Below are 17,643 nucleotides of genomic sequence, written 5' to 3'. Positions count from 1 at the left end.
AGTTGCTAGTTTTTTAGTGTTGCATCTTACAAATTAAATTAAATGTGTGGATATATTATAACTTGTTAAAAAAACCGATAGTCTTGTCAAAGTGATAGAAAGTTTGAAAAATGATTGAAATATTCTTTTATTATTGCTAAAAAACACCAGACTCTGGAGTAAAGTTGATAAAAAGTTGAAATAGAGTGAAATTCCAAAAATCTGTAAAATTCAGGGTATTTTTAGGTATTGAAAAACATTTATTAGAACTTTCCTCATGATCTGCCATTTCTATTCGGTTGCTCAGATCTATTTTGGCAGAAAATGCAAACATGGCAGAAGTCCTAGAGTTTTATTTAACTCGAAACATTTCGAGTCCCCTTCGCTCACACATCCATTTTGATTTAGTACTGATTTTTCTTTTTTCTTTTTCTTTTTTTGCATATCCAAATTCACTTTTATTTTAAATTCCCTTCCATCCAAATGAATGTTTTTGTTTTGTCATCCCAGTAAAAACGACAAAAAAAAAAAAAAAAAGGATTACATAGAACTCCGTGATTATTAAATACAATTATCAGCAATAAGGGGAATTCAATACAAAAATGCTTGAAAAAAGTTACAAGGAATACAGGTAAAAAGATCTGGTATGAATTTGGAGTGCAGCCATTCAACTGCTAGAATGTCTTCTGCTTCCTCCACAAATCAATTAGCAATAAATAGCACCACAAAATGTATTACAGTTCTAAATCTAATACTGTGCTAAAGTGACAACAAATTGATTAAGTTAACGATAACCTGTTCGTTGATTCTCATTTCGCCATTGGTGAAAATGTGCACCTGCAACCTAACTATCATGTATTGCAAAATTTAATTGGCTGAACCATTTGCAGAGACTCCTGCCACATGAGTACCAACATTAGTTTCTTTCACGTACAGGGGAATCCTTAAACCCAGCTCTCTAAGTTTATCCACTATATTATACAGAAACTCAAAGGTCAGTATCGACTGTGCATTGAGCTCCTCCCTTACATGAGGATGTATCCTAAACCACTCTCCCAACATCTTGTGCACATGAGCACGAATCATTCTCCAGGGTACAGGGTATTTTTCACAAAGTTGCAAATACTCCACTAACAGATCTGCCTGGTCCAGTTTTCCATCTATGTTGCTTTCTTCATCGCCAACTACCCATTCTGTGGTCCGAAATCCAGCAAAGAGAGCTGGATTCTCAAGGAGAGACTCTGCAGAAAGTACCCCATCAGCACCAGTCTCTTCCAAACAGCTCTGAACATCGTCCATGTGCCGGATGTTCCCATTGGCAAGAACTGGGATTCTGAGAGCATCTTTCACAGCCTTGATAGCTTTCCAGTCTGCTCGGAATTTCTTTCCATCTTTCTCATCTCTAGTTCGGCCATGGACAGCCAAAAGAGAACAACCAGCTTCTTCCAGCATTCTAGCATAATTAATAGTATCTTCTAACTTCGGGAACACTCGGATTTTGCAGGAAACTGGAACATTAAGGTTTAGAGTCAACTTTTCAACTAAGGATTTGACAAGTGGAAGTTTATCCATTAAGAAAGCTCCATAGTTGCCCCTCCTGGCAATCCGCTGAGGACACCTGTAAAGATGCCATTGGAGCATGTTACATTACATGTGAAGGTTCCAGCCCGTGGCTGGAATCATGCATAAAGGCTAGGAATTTATGTTATGTATAATCAATTCAAGTCCGATAAAGTTAGTCTTTGTATTCAGGATGACAGTATATGTGAATTGACAACTATCTTAAGATATTTTATTCAAATCTTCAGCATCTATGAATAAATAGATTTTTTAGTCTTTCAAATTCAATCTAATTGACATGCATCTGAAAAATAAGAGTGAAAATTTCCATCAGTCAACTTCGTAGAAAGTTTGATGACACTTTGACGTAGGAGAAATTAAGTCTTCAGAACTTCTGAAGTTACTTTTTGCCATTACTGTAGCACATTGCTGTTCGCATAAAAGTGGCCATTCCCAAATTGGGGTTATTCTGTGCTTTAATAAAGCCAGATCATATTTAGATTCAAGTTCTACAACTACTATGATTTTATGCTCATTCCAGTATATTATGTTTAAGTACTATTATATAAGGATTTATAATTAAGACCTTATTCTAGTTGGAATTTATGATGATGTTTACTGATTCTTTTAGAGGCAGACACCAGATTTTTGAATAAAAGAATCAGTTTTATTAGTAGTTTATTTTCTTGGTTGAATTATGATATATTAGTTCTCTCTTTTCAACATTCGCTTGTCAAATTTACAACCTAGTTCAGGATTAAGGCTATTCTTGCTACATCAAACCTATTTTTCAATTGTTAACATCTCAAGCAAGTCTGGTAATATTTTTGCTTTCAGCACTTAATTCAATACAATCACTAACACGTGAAGTTAACACTATGCTTAACATATTAAAGATAACTAATGTTCTTGCTCAAAAATATTACCCGAGATTAATGTCAACATAATCACAATAAGGTTCCACCCTCCTTGCAGCTTCCAATAAGATTTCTGGATCATTGGCACAAAATTGGACAAATAATGGGCGATCCTCCTGCAATTGTTCTCAGATTAAGCTAATTTCAAACAATTAAGAAATATAGATACTTTGCCTGTGTCATTTCATGTTCATACACCTAAAAAAGCATGTCAAAACTAGTACTTTCTCAGCAAGACCATAATTAAACTTCCATGATAACCCAAAGGTCTTAATATAAATTTAATACAACTCATTACATAAAAATGCGTTCCCAAAGTAATAACATTATCAAACAGCAATAAATATAAAGCACATTAACTTACCATTTCAAAAAAGTTGAAGCTTTAGGAGATTACCTTGCAAGTTGTAAATTCCTGGTCTCGATATTTCTCATTCTCAGTAAAAATCCTAGAATGCAACATCGGAGTATAAGCAGCCTCAGCCCCATACTTTCTACAGAGCATTCGAAACGGCAACTCAGAATTGTCCACCATCGGAGCCACAATCAATTTGGGTCGACCCAACTTTGTCCAGTGAGCCCATGCCCGCTCCACCCTAGATTCTCCATTAAGGTACCTGCCGACGGGATCCAAGCAACAAGACGACGCCGTATCTGGAAAAGAAGAAGAGGTATGTTCTTCCGTTTGCTGTATTTCTTGTTGCTGTTGTTGTGGATTAGAACAGAGAAGGTCGTCTAGGTCCTGAGGAGGATCTTGAGCGAGTGCATGGGTTAGAGATGAAGCCATGAGAGGTTTAAGAGAATTAAAGAGTAGAGTTTTTGCTGAAATATTGTGAGGAGAAAAAAGAGATTTCATGGGCGGACGATGGGAATGGAGAGACAACCCATCGCCGCTTTCGCTGGAGGGTTTAGCGTATGGAAACAGAAACCACCATACACCATCAACTCCTATGGGTTTAACCGTTTCTGCATCAAAAGGTTTTCAAGATTTGGGCCTCTGCTAGACTGGGCTGGTCTGGGCTGGGCTTAAGAACCACCAGCATGGGCTGGGCTGGTGATAATCTATTATTTTTCTAAAATTATACTTTTTTAGAAAAATAATTTTTCATAAAAATATTAAATTCCAATAATCAAATGCTGCCAAAATGATAGTTATCAAAGTTTCAAATACCAGTTGAGTGTGGAGCTAGCATAGCCAAATAAGCAACTAAAAAGAAGGAAGAACAATGCTAATTCATTTAGAATTAGAAGAGAATAAAAGTATTTAGTTTCAATCAATGAATATGAGAATATATAGAAATTAAAACTGTCAAGCCAAGTGAGCTTCAGCCACAAAATGTCAACATGTGGGGTACTAAAGCTTTGTGTAATTTCTATTCTCATATCTCCTTCCCATGGACTCAATCAAAGAATGTCCATTTTTTGTTTTTTCAGATTTGAATGGTTCCCCGCATTGCCAGTCAGATCCCACTATGACTAGCCTTAAAACTCACATCAGAAGAGTTAATTGTTCTTGTTTACTAATTATTTCTTGAGATTTTTTTTTAATCTTTTTTTAATTGTAATTCTAATTCATCGTGTTAGCATGGTAGTATAATTACTCAACACTAATAATCTCCTCTTAAATTCTTGAGATGAAAATTTTTTTTTTTTTCTTTTTTCCGATTATTAAAAAGATACTTCTCAAATTAGCCCAAATCCTTGTCACTAAAAGCAAGGAAAGGAAGAAAAAGTTTCCTTCATCTTCATGCAAGCAATTGGGTATTTTTATGTGATTTGACAGAATTTGGTATCTCAAACTAGAATTTTTGGAAAAACTAAAATTTTTTATATCCGACTCTTTCCTTTTACTCAACTTTTGCTGTAGCTAACCAAAATGTCTAAAAGCTTTTTTAAATCAGCTTGCCAGAATTATAATGAATTAATTATTTTATGGAAGGGAAGAAGTGAACAGTGAGGAGGCAAAAGGGCAAAGGAAAGACCAAAACACAAGGCAGCGAAGATGAATATGAAGCGTTGGCCTGTGGCCTACGCAATGGGGCGCAGAGCAGAGCACGCGAGAAAATTCCACCATTTTTGTACTTTGTTTATATTTGGTGCTTCAACTTTCAACGAAGGTACTGTAAATTTGCTTTATTGTTGGGGCTCTGCTGCGTCTACTGGAAGTCTGAAATTAAATTAAATAGAATAGAATAGAATAATCCACACCAAAACAAGAACATGTATGATAAATTGATAATGATGGGCGACTTTATCAGGGGACCAATTTTAGACGTTGAGCAAAGGTAAAGCAATATGCTTACAAATTATTTCAATTTTTCAAAGCTTGTAGGCCCCTTTTATGACCATTTGCTTAATCAATTTCTCCACCCACCCATTTTGACTTTTGCCTTTTCCATTCTCATGTTTTTTTTTTTTCCCTTTGAGCACAAGTTGAACGATCGCATTTTCCTTTTTTTTTTTTTTTTTTAACGGTCTATATAATTCTCTGTTTGCTTAGAGAGATATGAGAGCTTATCATGGCAATTTTACATTAAGAGGGGCCGGAACACACGAGTCTCTCTCAATTCAATCAAGTGCTCTTTATCAGCTACTACTTTAATTATTTTTAATTATTATTAAAAGATCTATTATATGGAAATAACATAGTATAGAGTACATAAATAAGAATTAATCCTCTCTTAAATTTCAGTAATTAGTGAAATTAATGGTTGAAATGACTTAAACTCGTTATTTATCGCTTACCATATTTTTTTTTAATAAAATTATAAAGACCAGTCAAATCATATTAGTTTTCCTATTCAATTTATTATTACTTTTGTTATTATTACTCCCTTCATTTTATTTTGTTTGCTTTTTATGTCTCAAAATATGTATAAGGTTTATAAATTTATATGCTTAAATAATTATTTTTCTCGTAATAGTTTTTAATTGTTTATTAAATAAAATTTTTTTATTAACATCGTAATAAATTAAAAATAAAAAATGATAAAATAATTTTTATTAATTTAATTTTTAATATGCATTTTTTATCAAATATAACGTATCTTAATTTCCTTGTAGTCTATACTACACTTGGACTACTACACCAACCACCCATTTATCCATTTTCTCTTTTGTTTTTTTCTTTAATTGAAAGATTCATTTTCTCATTCATTGGGTCTCATCTGTGCATTTTCAACACAATAATTATCATCTGTCACCTATCATCGAGTTGATAACATTAGAATTCCATAATTTTAGATTTTTATTAGGTTCAAAATATATCTTATGTGAGACTCTTAAGGTCATTTTATAATTATTATCTTCAGCAAATTTACTAAATTTAAACTCATTCATCTTTCCTAATTCAATTAGTTTTCTTGTCTTCTTTCTTTTTTTATGATTATGAGGTTTTTTCATATTTGCATAGATTTGAAGATGAAGCCTCTTTTGTTTGACTAATTAATTTCTAGACAATAGAACATGACAACCTCCTCTCCCCTATCGATCCGACTCTCAAGATATATTCAGAAAAATTAACTTTTAACTGTTTTAATAGCGTTTAAACACCAACTGTTTTAATAATTTTTCATAAAATGCTAAAAGTTAAACGTTACATAAATTATTATAAAACATCATTTTAATTTTTAAAAGCTAATTCAGTACATTACCAAATATTATAAAAAATTATCAAATATTATAAAAAATAACATTTAATCAAAACACTATAAATTACTTGAAAATTATCAAATACAGACTTTACTTCTTCTACCAAGAACAGTATTCCCATTAGCTATTGATGCATATATATTTTCATTTTGGTTGACGTTTAAAAGAAAAAAAAAAAATACTAGCAATTATTCTCTCTCTTGGCAATGATCTACTTGTAATTTTCGTGAACTGGCCGTCCAACTGGAAACTGCCAACCTATTTTTTATAGTCAACCGTCCCAAATACGACACGTCGGTCTACCTTTCTTTGCCATTGTTTGACCCACCGCAGTGCTCTGCTTTACTTTATTACTACCATTTTCTTTTTATTTCAATCAAATGATCATGATGGAAGAAAAAAGTAAATAAATTACAAGTAGGCATCCAAATTCAAGAACCCAAGTCCTTAAGATCAAAGCAAACATTAAAAATAATAATAATAATAATAATAATAAAATTCCTACTTTGCTTTTCCCCTTTTAACAAAAATGAAAGAGCATCAGGAAATCAAACAAGAGAAAATTAATTAAAGGAAATTGAACCAAACTTCACTCATTAATTAATTAATCTCCTTTGAGATTAACATAAAGTTTAGAGTTCCAAGTTTCAAGTTTCAACTACTAATTAATTAGCTTAATTACTACAACTATTTTCCCTACCTACTTTCCACCTTCAAATACAACTAAAAGAACCCACAACTTTTTTTTTTTTTCTAGAGTTTTGTACTTGTTATGAAGATTCTAAGATGAGATTGGTTGTCTCTGCAATTGAAAGACTGTGATTGTGCTGTCCTTCGTATGTGACTACAAGCATTGTTGGATCATCCAATGCTCTCTCTACATGCTTGCGTGCTGGACAACCCCTCACACTACTGCACTTGTAATACCCTCTGTTCAAGCCACAATTACAAACTCATTAATCATTTGCCTTATTAATTAATTATTCCATAAACACAAAAGTTTAAATCTTGATTAGTTCAAAAATATTGAATAATCATTTTCAAAATTATAATACACTAAAGTTTGTTTAGTGAACAATGACGTAATGTAATTAAATTCATTTACAAAGTAAATATTAGACTAAAAATATATTATTAATTAAATTTTATTTAAATTTCAAAAATAATTATAAATGGTAAAAAAAAATATAAAAATAAATACCTTGGATGTGGAGATCCTTTAATGGGTTTTTGTCCATATTTTCTCCAAGAATAATCATCTGGTGGAATATCAGCCAATTTCAAGCTAATAGCAGGAACCCTCACCACTCTCTTTAATCTCAATTTTCTGCTAAATAATCCAAAATTAAGATCCAGGTTAATAACCATAACTCTTTTTTTTTTTTGAAAAAAAAAGCAAGAGGTAATTAATGAATTAATTAATTAAGATATTATAATAGTATATTATATTATACCTCTTCTTGGAGCAATGGCACCGACCGGAAGAGGAACCGCACTTGCCGGAACCCAAAGTTTCAGAGCTGCACTTCCTCTTCAAAGAAGAAGAGATAGGAGGCTTCCCACCGGCGATCTGGAACGCCGATGAAGAAGATAGCTGCTTACTGTCAGTGGTGTCGCCGGTTAAGGACGACAGGAAAGAGTTAGCAGCCGAAGAATAAGAAAAATTAATGGTGGTAGACGATTCTTTCCTCTCACTGATCACTCCATTATTATTACTATTATCATTTGGAATCACCACCGAAGAAAAATATTGAGGAGGCGGAGGCGGCGGAAGAGGAGGAATCTGCTGGATCGGCGTAGCATAATAAACCTTACTTTCAAGGATTTGATTATTTTCTTGGGTAACTTGATTGTTATAATTATTAGTATTACTATTATTTAAAGGATTTGAAACAGGAGCTCGTCTAAAACGAGCATGGCCAGTTCTTGTTCGACCAAGAAGAGAAATCACTTTTTTAAATTTGGAAACGGCGACGTCTGCTACTGCTTTGCAATCCATGTCCATATTATCCATGGACGATCTTGATGAAGGAGGAGAAGAAGAAGATGGCTGATCTTTTTCTTGATTTTTCTGCGAAAGCAATCTGATTAGTTTGTTGACACTCTCCAGACCTGAAGCGGCTTCTTGAACTACGCTTTCTTCCATCTTAGATATAAAATTTTCGTTTCTATAAGACATCATGAGCTCCACAGCCATGTCTTGGCTGCTGAAACAAAGAAACTCAGAAGGAAAGAGAAAAAAGAGAAGAAAAGAGGAGGTGAAAAGAAAATGAGGAGAGGTTGGGTGTTGATAAAGGCAGAGGGAGGGAGGGGGCAAGAGTCGTCTCTTCTGTATTCTTGCAGTCTGGTCAAAATGATGGCATCGGTTACAGAACCCTGTTCATAAAAAATAAAGTAGGTCACTGACTCGTCACTCTAGCATTTGCCGTCAAACATGTAGGTACGAATAAGATCCAACCACAATCACAATTCTTTATTTGTATTTTTTTTTTTAAATAATTGTGGTCTCTGGCAGTTTGGCTCGCTATAAATTTATTGTATATACTAATGATAAATATGCAAAATATTTCTTTTTAGAATTTCTTTAGCACTGAAGTTGGGAATTTAATTTAAAGTAATAATCCTAATTTATTTCATACTTAATTCCTCTTTACTCTTTAGGGTTAAGGGATCTAGAACTTGGATCTCTGATTAAATTAATTAAAAAATTTAAAAAAATTATTCAAAATAGCAATACATTATATTTATATCTATGAAAATCATTAAATAGCCCACAAATTTTGAACACCAGATGGTTTAAAAATAGAAAATAATTTTCTAAAAATAAATTTGATTCAACTTTCACAATTACAATTATAAATAGAAATACAAATGAATTTTTAACTCATCTTATAGCAAAAATAAAAAAATATGCCTATGAATCTGGAATATAAAATCTATGGATTGCATAAAATTATAGAATGTAAAATCAACAAATTATGAAATTCATTATTTATTTGGATTTATTGACTTGAAAAATAAATTAAAATTTATGGATTGGAGTGCTATTTTTAAATAAAATTAAGTTAATTAAATTAAAATAAATAGCTGATTGATAGGAAGTAAAAAATTTCGTATTTAAATTCTATCGATTATAATTATTTTATTAATTTAATAGGTTAAATGATTGATTACCAAAATAATAAATTTAAAATCATATACTAAGACTTATTAATTTTATAAATTGCAGTCCATTTTTCTCGATCAAAGAATATTTGTTTATAGCACGAGGTGCAAGAGTAGAAAAACGAAAGAATAATCACATTCAAATTCACAACACTTTCCCATCAGAAGTTTTAAATGTGAAAGTCATACATACAAAATGGAAATTGAAATTGATGTCTTCTGATATATGTGGGGTCCACGCAGGTTAATTTGGTCTAAAGGGACCGTTGAAGATCGTATGGAGATTATGATGTAAGGAGATCAAGTCAAAGCTTCGTCTTTACCCGTCTGATTATTTTAAAGAGGTGGGTCGTTTCCAGCCTGATATAGTTGACTTTTTTCTTCAAGAAATTTCACATAGATAGCTTCCAATTTTGTGGTTTTGCAATTTTGTCACTCAAAACCATATTTTCATGGATAGAGCCCTATTTTCCTCCTATTTGTCTTATTTGCACCATTCTTCTCTCTGTTTGACTATGTCTTACTTATATTTGGTTAATTTTGTTCACATTTAAATAATCAATTAAGTTTCCAATGCAAATGTCTCAAATGCCGCTGATTTTTGATAATTTGAAATATTAAAAGTTTAAATCTTAAATAATATTCTTTCTGTAAAATATTTTTCATATATAATCAAATACGCATAAATTTTTTATTGATTTGATTTTAAGGAATTGACTTATTTAGACCGATGTATAACTTTAAATCAATAAACAATTATTTTAATTAAAATTATGACATTTTTGACTATTTATTGAAAAAAATATAAAGTATAAATAATTATTAAAAAACTATTCCCTCCATACCATTTTATTTGCGTGGTTTGACAAAATACACATTAAAAAATTAGTCAAGAAAAATTATTTTGCCTTCTGTTATCCTTAACTCAATAAGATATTAACAAAAGTCTTTCATTTAATGAACAGTCATAAAGGTTATTATGAAAAAAATAATTATTTAAATATACAAGTTTAGGAATCTTACAAAAACATTTTGGGACATTTAAAAAATGAATAACAAGCGAACAAAATAAAACAGAGGGAGTATTTTGTTGTTAATTTAATTCATAGATCGGATCTAGTCAAATCTAATCTTGACTCTAATTTGTATAATTTTGAACTTTGAAACAAATCATACCATTTGAGGAATGTTAAACCCTCATTTAAGTTTGTCTGAATATATATATGTATGTATCTTAGTCATTGTGTTGTTTGAATCATTCAAATTACTATCACATGACTTATGATACATGCAATAATTCTAGAATGCAAACCCTAGTATTATGTTCTTATCCCTTGAGTCTATAGTCAACACACATATACATAGTTTATTGTATTCTGGTAATAGATTATTACTCCGTAAAAACGAAACCTTCCATCTTCCTTAACCACTTTTCATTTCATGTGAAATGGATTAATTTATTCTTTATTCTCATTAATATTATATTTAAAAAAAAAAAGAAAAAGAAAAAGAAGAACCTTGTTCTGTTTAAATCCCATGAATAGTGCCAAATATGTGTACTGATTAAAGCTAAGATGAAAGAAGTTTCCTCAACTCTTGTTTAACGATGATGAGAAGTTTCCTCAACCTTTTCTTAAAGGTATAGCAATTATTGGTTTTGTTTCGATTCCATGATGGGATTGTGCGGTTCAGAAATTTTACGATTTTCTTCTAACTATTTTACAAACCAAAGCCTTTCCATCTCAATCTGTACATGGTTTTCAATGCTAATTTGCTTTTTAAACTCAGAAAAAAATTTCATTTAAGGTTATCAAAGTGTATGCTTTGAGAAATTTCGTTTAGTTCATAATTAATATTATCCAATAATCTTTAATTATAGATTGTATAAGTAGTTTATCATATGCAAAAATATAAAATATATTTGATCTCTAATACATATCTACGAAATTTTCAGACATGAATTGCTGCTGTAGTGTTCTTCGGATAGGGATAAGTAGAAATTTGTTTTTTCATCCGAAGGAAAAAGAAAAAAAAAAAAAAAAAAAACTAATTATATGGAAGTGACACCACATGATGGTAAGGACATATGTGTCCAACAATAAAACAAAAACCTTGCATGTGTATATGACCCTAGTCAATCTAAAAAAAATCTAATTTTTATATCTATATCACAGTGCACTAATTGCGGAAACCTAAAGCTTTATGCAGTAAATAATACTATTAATTAATAACGACATTATTATTATTATTATTATGGGACAACATATAAGGAGTCAGATCGAAAATCAATTAGAATCCGTATTCTTACTAAACTATTTTTCATAAAAAAAAGATAAAAAAAATTACTATATTTATCAATTACAAAGAAACCAAATACATTTATAAAAGTTTGAGTTTAAAAAAAAAAAATCAAATAATTAATTCAATTATTAATGATTTACTACTAAAGTTATAATAGAAGAATTTTAAGTAGTTATTTTCTAGTTAATAAAACCATTAAATATAATAAAATAAAATAATGCCAAAACTATATAAAATTTAATTTTGTATGTGTTTTATGAATTTTAAAGTGTCATTGTTTTTGCCGTTGTTGTCTTTTAAGTTGATTAAATTCGATATTCATGTAATTAATCTTGAATATCATTTGAGAAATAAATAGTGATAGCATTAAGCATAACAAATAATCTAGTAATCAAATTAATTGAAGTTAATATTTCTCTTATATTAATTGATCTTTTCATTTTTTCGTTTAATAGACAAAAATTTATTAAAAAAATTTACTTAATATGTACTGTGGAGTAACAGAGAAAAAACTTATGTTGAAAGTGATGTTTAATTACTCGTTTTATTTTATATTTAAAAAAATATGTGTTATTTTTTCGTATTATTATTATTTTAGTAGTAAATTGGTATAAAAAAACTAAAATAAAAAGGATAAAATGATTTTTAGGGGTATAATTTGAAATTCATAAAAAAAAAGACAATAGAATTTTAAAGAAAAAATAAAATAATAATTTCAGATTATTGAGATCGGACGGAATGAGATAAACCTTTGATCGGTACGGATCGATTTTATTCAAAGAATCAGTTTCGTCCTATAAATACTTTCGGGACGAAATTAAAGACCAAACTATTAAATTAATACTAAATTTTCTAGAAATAAGAAATTCAGGATAATTTTCGCAAATGGGTCGGGATTGCACGGTCCCGTGCACACCCCTAACTCTAATCATAAAAAGATTAGATTAAATGGTTTGTTTTTAATATGCTAATTATTTTCCCTTTTCTCGTATATATTATTATTACTTAAGCACGTGTGGAAAAAGAAGAAACTCAGTGAGCATCAATTCACTATTAAGACCCAAAACAAATTAGTCAATGTTCGGCTGCCTAAAACATTGACTCTGCACCGAAAAGCATGTTAATTATTATTACAGCCACTTCCAATATTATACTAGATAATTTCTCTTTTATTTAATTTTTCTTTTTTGGTACGTTTACCAATTGGGATTAGAAGTGAGTATTATACTCACCGACCGTTGATTATAAATAATTTTAAAAAAATGAAACAAAAAATTAATTTTAGAAAAAAGGTATGGAGAATATATATAAATTAATAGGTTGTATTAATTGATTTAACAAAATTTCAATTTGTATTTCACTTCTCAATAGGTTGCATTATCCCTGATGAGTTTATAATAGATTGTACTGTCTCTTACAATGAGTTTTCAAATAAAAAATTTATTGTAAATGATATCAAATGACCAAAAAAAAAAAATCTCTAGGAATTTATAATTTTAACATAGAGCATCTTATTATAACACAATCAACATATAATTTTTTTGATTAAAATTTAAAACCAAATATAATTTTAACATAGAGCATCCTATTGTTACATGTAATATATATAGATTAAATCAAATATGGAATATGAAATTTGTTGAATTTTTAGAGAGACAAATATAATTTTTTATATATTTTAAATGCATCTTAACTACAATTTTACAAATTTCATTTTAAATTTTTTGCAGCTTATCAATAAATTTACCATTTTACCTAAATTATCCCCAAAGAGTACATAGTATTAAAATGGAAACTTCTGCATGACTTGGGCCCATAGTTAATTGGGCTGGCCTGCTTTTAACCTAGAGGGGCAGCTTAGTTTAGTCTGTTTGGGCCCTTTTGTGTCACCCATCATGTGATCTGAACTTCTCAAGTGTAAGTTGACCCAGTCTAAACTCTTTTCTTTTCTCGTTTTAAGAGGAACCCAACACCCACGTATCCCTGTATTTCGCTTCTTGAGGGGAAAACTTTCCCTCTTGTTGTAAACAATAAGAAAATAAGAGTTATTAATTGTTGCACAGTACTGTAAGAGGTATAAATAAATGGGATTAAAAAAAAAAAAAAAGAAAGATGGAAACATCTTAACAAATAAGAGTCGGTGGTAGTTTCCTTTCTTTTTGTTCAAGTTGCCAGTAAACCTTATAACATTTCGAATTCTAAATATTTAATTCATGGATATGAACAAAGTAACAACTGCTTCTTTTTCTATTAACCTTATAATAGATGAATAGAGAATGTCCGCTAAATGCTTTTTTTTTTTTTTGGTATTTAATAGGAAAATTCTCTCATCAAATCTTTTACGTCCACAATAATCAAACACTCAACTTCTTATTAAAGAAAACTGTATTTCTATCTACTCTTAATCGACTCCCAGATGAATGCTTCTAGCAGTAGTTGATTGCTAAAGACATTAATTAATTAATGCTAATTAGAGGCTAATAAGTAAGAATTAAATACTCAAACATACTACTTAAAGAGACTGCAAAATGAGAATATAAGGATATAGAACTAGCAAATCCATACTTAGGCTGCATAGATTGCGACATTCTCAAGAAAACTAACCAATTTAGGTGATATTAAGCTAATTAGTTCATACCAACCCACCAAACCCTTTATCTCTTTCACACTCTACATGGCTTGATATTAACCATTTGGTCTTAATTAATTTCTTGGTTTTAGATTTATATACTTCACCCCAATGATATTCCTGATTGGACATATTTACTTTTTTTATTTGGTCTTAAGATAATTTAAGCTAACATGAGATCCATGTGGAATTTTTATTTTAGTTAATAATTATCCATCAATTAATTATCTTTTTGCTTACGTTGTGTGATGTTGATGCTTTCATTTGTATTAAGTATGCAATTAACTATTTATGAATATATCAAGTATGCAATTACCTATTTATGATTGTCAAAATTAGGGTATGTAAATAAGTAGTCCAGCCAGCTTGCGAGCTGTTTGAGTTCCGCTTCAAAAAAAGTTTAAAAAAGTTTAGCTCAAATTTGCATTTGAGCCTAATGATATTCCGCTCGAAATTTCATCAATCCTTAACGAGCTTTCATATATTAATATATATAGGCTTATTTGAGCCTCAAATTTAAATTTTTTCAAAATTAAACTCTAGCCTAAAATTTTTAGGCTCATCGAGTTTCAGACTGAGCTACAATTTTATTAAGCTAGCATGTTCAACTAAGCTCACCTCTACTCAAAATTCATTACCGTTTTTTTTTTTTCATTTTTCAATAAAATTGATAACGAAAATAAACCATGAAATCTAATTGATTATGTTTTAATTTTATTTTCACATTGATTTTTTTTAAGAAAATTTTTTTTATTATTATATTTTTTGACTTAATATTTGGGTCGCACGCAGAGATAGACTTATAAATGGTTTTAATTGACCAACAACAATTAATATTATTATTACAAATTTAGCGTAAAAATTGGTCACACGACAAACATTACCATTGATTTGGTTTTCTCTATGTGCCCATATGCATTTATCCAAGGGGAAAAGACATAATCATCCAATAAACGTGAAATTTTAGTTAAAAAATTACATTTTTTTATTCATTAATTAATTTTTTATTACTTAGATTAATAGTTTAACCGATTTTTTTTTTCTCTTTATGTTCAATTTCAGACGAAAGTGTTCTCAAAATATTATTTCTAAATATATCGGATTGATGTGAAGAATATACCATCAAAATTATTAGAAAAATAACTTAATTTCAATGTGTAATTAAAAAATTTTTACTTCATCTGTCTTAAAATTTTATTCTACTTGTTTTTTTTTTCATCTGATTCAAATTATTGTTCTATTTCTTTTTTTAGAAGTGAATAATATTTAAAATTTGTTGTTTTATTTTTATTTCATATGTTTCTTTATGAATAAATATACTAATATTTATTTATTTGGAGTCAAACTATTATCATTAATTAAATCTAGATATAAATAAAATTAAAATATCAACATTTAATCTTTCAAAGAAAAAAAATTATTTAGTCAAATATTTAATTAATTTCAAGAACAATTTATTTATATTACTTAAATTTTCTTAATTTGTGTACAAGTTAAATTAAGATGAAATTAACAGATAATTGATAATATTGAAACATTTGCGTATTATTTTCATAATATTTATCACATTTGAAATTTTACATCCCTTTTAAAAAATCATTAAATATGAAATTTATGTAAATTATAATAAATCATTGAGTAAATTGATTTTATTGTCCTTAATTTAATATATTCAAACACCAAATTAAATTTTTGAAGCAATAATTATTGATCATATATAGAAAGTAAATGTGAAAAATAACTGTATTATTTATTGAAACCATAAATATGATAAATATTATATAACTAATAAAATAGAAGGTAATATATGTTTTTTTAATTGCAAAACAAAACAATAGTGGATTAAAATGAATATTTGCCTCGTAAAATGGAGCTCATACCACTTATTTTTGTGCATGTTGCATCATAGTCACAACGAGAGGGTAGAAACTTCTCTAGGTCCGTTGCTTTTGCACGTGCTTCTCAATTTCAATCGACTGCCCACCTTCTTCTCCGACCGTTGACATTGACTTTAACTCAAATCGCCGTAGTTGAGTTAGTTTTCGTTTAATTAATTGCACCTCTGACTAAACTTGATTTTAATTTCTCCTATTTAGGTGTACGTGTGAATGCTTCTCGTGAGATAACCATTTTTGTAGATATTTTAATATGTCTAATTATGAGTAACATTATGAGTTATACAGCTGAAAAATCATTTTTTTTGAATAATATTTTACCAAATTCATAATAATTTTTTTAGTGCAGAAGAATCGAATTAAATTAAATAAATTTTTTCTTCAAATCAAAAAATAATTAGGATTTACAAGATTACATTAGACAATGGGCACAAATAAATATCTTGCAATACTATTAAATCCAATACTATTAGATCCGAGTAAATATGGTTCGGCAAATGCAAGATTGCTTAATGGAAATAGTAAATATTTATATAAATTTTATTTGTAAACTTAAAGATTTTGAATATGAATTTACCATTACTAGGAGAATTTTATCGGTCTCTAACTACGTGATTATGTCTCTAAATTTTAATTTATAATAAAATAATAAAAAACAAAATAAAGGAAAATATGGGATTTCTATTAACTAATAGTTAGGACCTATCATTTTAATTCTTACCAATATCAGATAATATCTCAAGTATGTAAAATTGTTTTTAAAATTACATCCCTTAGTGGATTGATTTTTTTATTAATTTATGATATTACCACCTCAATAAAACCGATAAAAAACAAATTTGTAAATTATGAAATTAAATTTTAATACTTATAAGGAAAATCCTTAAACACAAAAAGTGTTTTAAAAAAATAAAATCAAATTGAAATAATTTGATTCTCAATTTAATTTGTGGTCTAATAGGTTTTAACACTAAAATCCAACTATTAAAAGCTTACCATTTTTAAGTCTTATACTTGGATCTTTAAATAGTGGTTGCCAACTTTCTAATTACTTTCCTAGTGTGTATAAAAATCACTATTTATAATTTAGTTCAATAGATTTATACCTTTTAAATGAAAATAAATTTACAATTTTATCTCTAAATTTAGCCATAATATACAATATTGCATCTGCATTTTAAAAAATGTGTAATTTATCTTTTATCTGTTTATGTATTTATTGACGTATTATTTTTATATTTCGCTAAAAATTAACTATTTTTTATCATTAGAAGGCATAATGGGTTAAAATAATATAATAAGCTACACAGTAGAGTTTGTCATCAAATTAGTGAAAACTCTTATAATCAAGAGGATTCGAACTCGAGATTTTTACTTCTCCCACTCGTCAAGGTAGTGAGAAGACTAAAGAACCAAAATTAATTAATTTATCCATGTGTTTAGCATAAAAAATATAAAAAATTTATAGAATGATATAATAAATGAAGTCAAAAGATAAATTCATGTATGTATGTAGACAAAATATAAAGATAAAATAATAATTTTA

The 17,643-nt window shown here is 29.0% G+C and overlaps 2 protein-coding genes across 3 annotated transcripts; both read right to left on the bottom strand.

The window, feature by feature from the left end:
• Window positions 1-519: 519 nt before the first annotated feature.
• On the bottom strand, window positions 520-3,415 carry LOC105639757 (FMN-linked oxidoreductases superfamily protein). The gene is made up of 3 exons (XM_012223903.4): window positions 2,854-3,415; window positions 2,466-2,572; window positions 520-1,597 (listed from the first exon to the last, which is right to left on the bottom strand). Exons 1-3 carry the CDS (start codon window positions 3,310-3,312, stop codon window positions 847-849), a joined length of 1,317 nt encoding a protein of 438 aa, XP_012079293.1. The 5' UTR covers window positions 3,313-3,415; the 3' UTR covers window positions 520-846.
• A 3,259-nt stretch (window positions 3,416-6,674) lies between these two features.
• Window positions 6,675-8,462, bottom strand: LOC105639758 (putative WRKY transcription factor 15). 2 transcript variants are annotated; one of them, XM_012223905.4, is made up of 3 exons: window positions 7,562-8,462; window positions 7,309-7,434; window positions 6,675-7,037 (listed from the first exon to the last, which is right to left on the bottom strand). In XM_012223905.4, the coding sequence occupies exons 1-3, from the start codon at window positions 8,302-8,304 to the stop codon at window positions 6,878-6,880; spliced, it is 1,029 nt and encodes a 342-aa protein (XP_012079295.1). In that variant the 5' UTR covers window positions 8,305-8,462; the 3' UTR covers window positions 6,675-6,877. The 2 variants fall into 2 exon arrangements, with proteins under 2 accessions (XP_012079295.1, XP_012079294.1); XM_012223904.4 differs by having other exon boundaries at window positions 7,309-7,437; window positions 7,562-8,459.
• Between the last annotated feature and the right edge of the window lie 9,181 nt (window positions 8,463-17,643).

Source organism: Jatropha curcas, chromosome 3 (assembly GCF_041381405.1).
Source record: "Jatropha curcas cultivar XTBG-Jc1 chromosome 3, XTBG_Jcur_1.0, whole genome shotgun sequence".
NCBI lineage: Eukaryota > Viridiplantae > Streptophyta > Magnoliopsida > Malpighiales > Euphorbiaceae > Jatropha > Jatropha curcas.
This window is presented reverse-complemented; position numbering and strand designations above follow the sequence as displayed.

Bases quoted from the DNA above. Each gene is read 5' to 3' on its own strand.
- LOC105639758 (XM_012223904.4), bottom strand. From the start codon at position 8,304: ATGGCTGTGGAGCTCATGATGTCTTATAGAAACGAAAATTTTATATCT. The intron at 7,438-7,561 runs GTATAATATAAT...TGGATTATTTAG, and splicing joins TGCCATTGCTCCAAGAAGAG to CAGAAAATTGAGATTAAAGA. The intron at 7,038-7,308 runs GTATTTATTTTT...TGGCTTGAACAG, and splicing joins AAAGGATCTCCACATCCAAG to AGGGTATTACAAGTGCAGTA.
- LOC105639757 (XM_012223903.4), bottom strand. From the start codon at position 3,312: ATGAAATCTCTTTTTTCTCCTCACAATATTTCAGCAAAAACTCTACTC. The intron at 2,573-2,853 runs GTAATCTCCTAA...GAACAATTGCAG, and splicing joins AGGAATTTACAACTTGCAAG to GAGGATCGCCCATTATTTGT. The intron at 1,598-2,465 runs GTAATATTTTTG...GCATCTTTACAG, and splicing joins TATGTTGACATTAATCTCGG to GTGTCCTCAGCGGATTGCCA.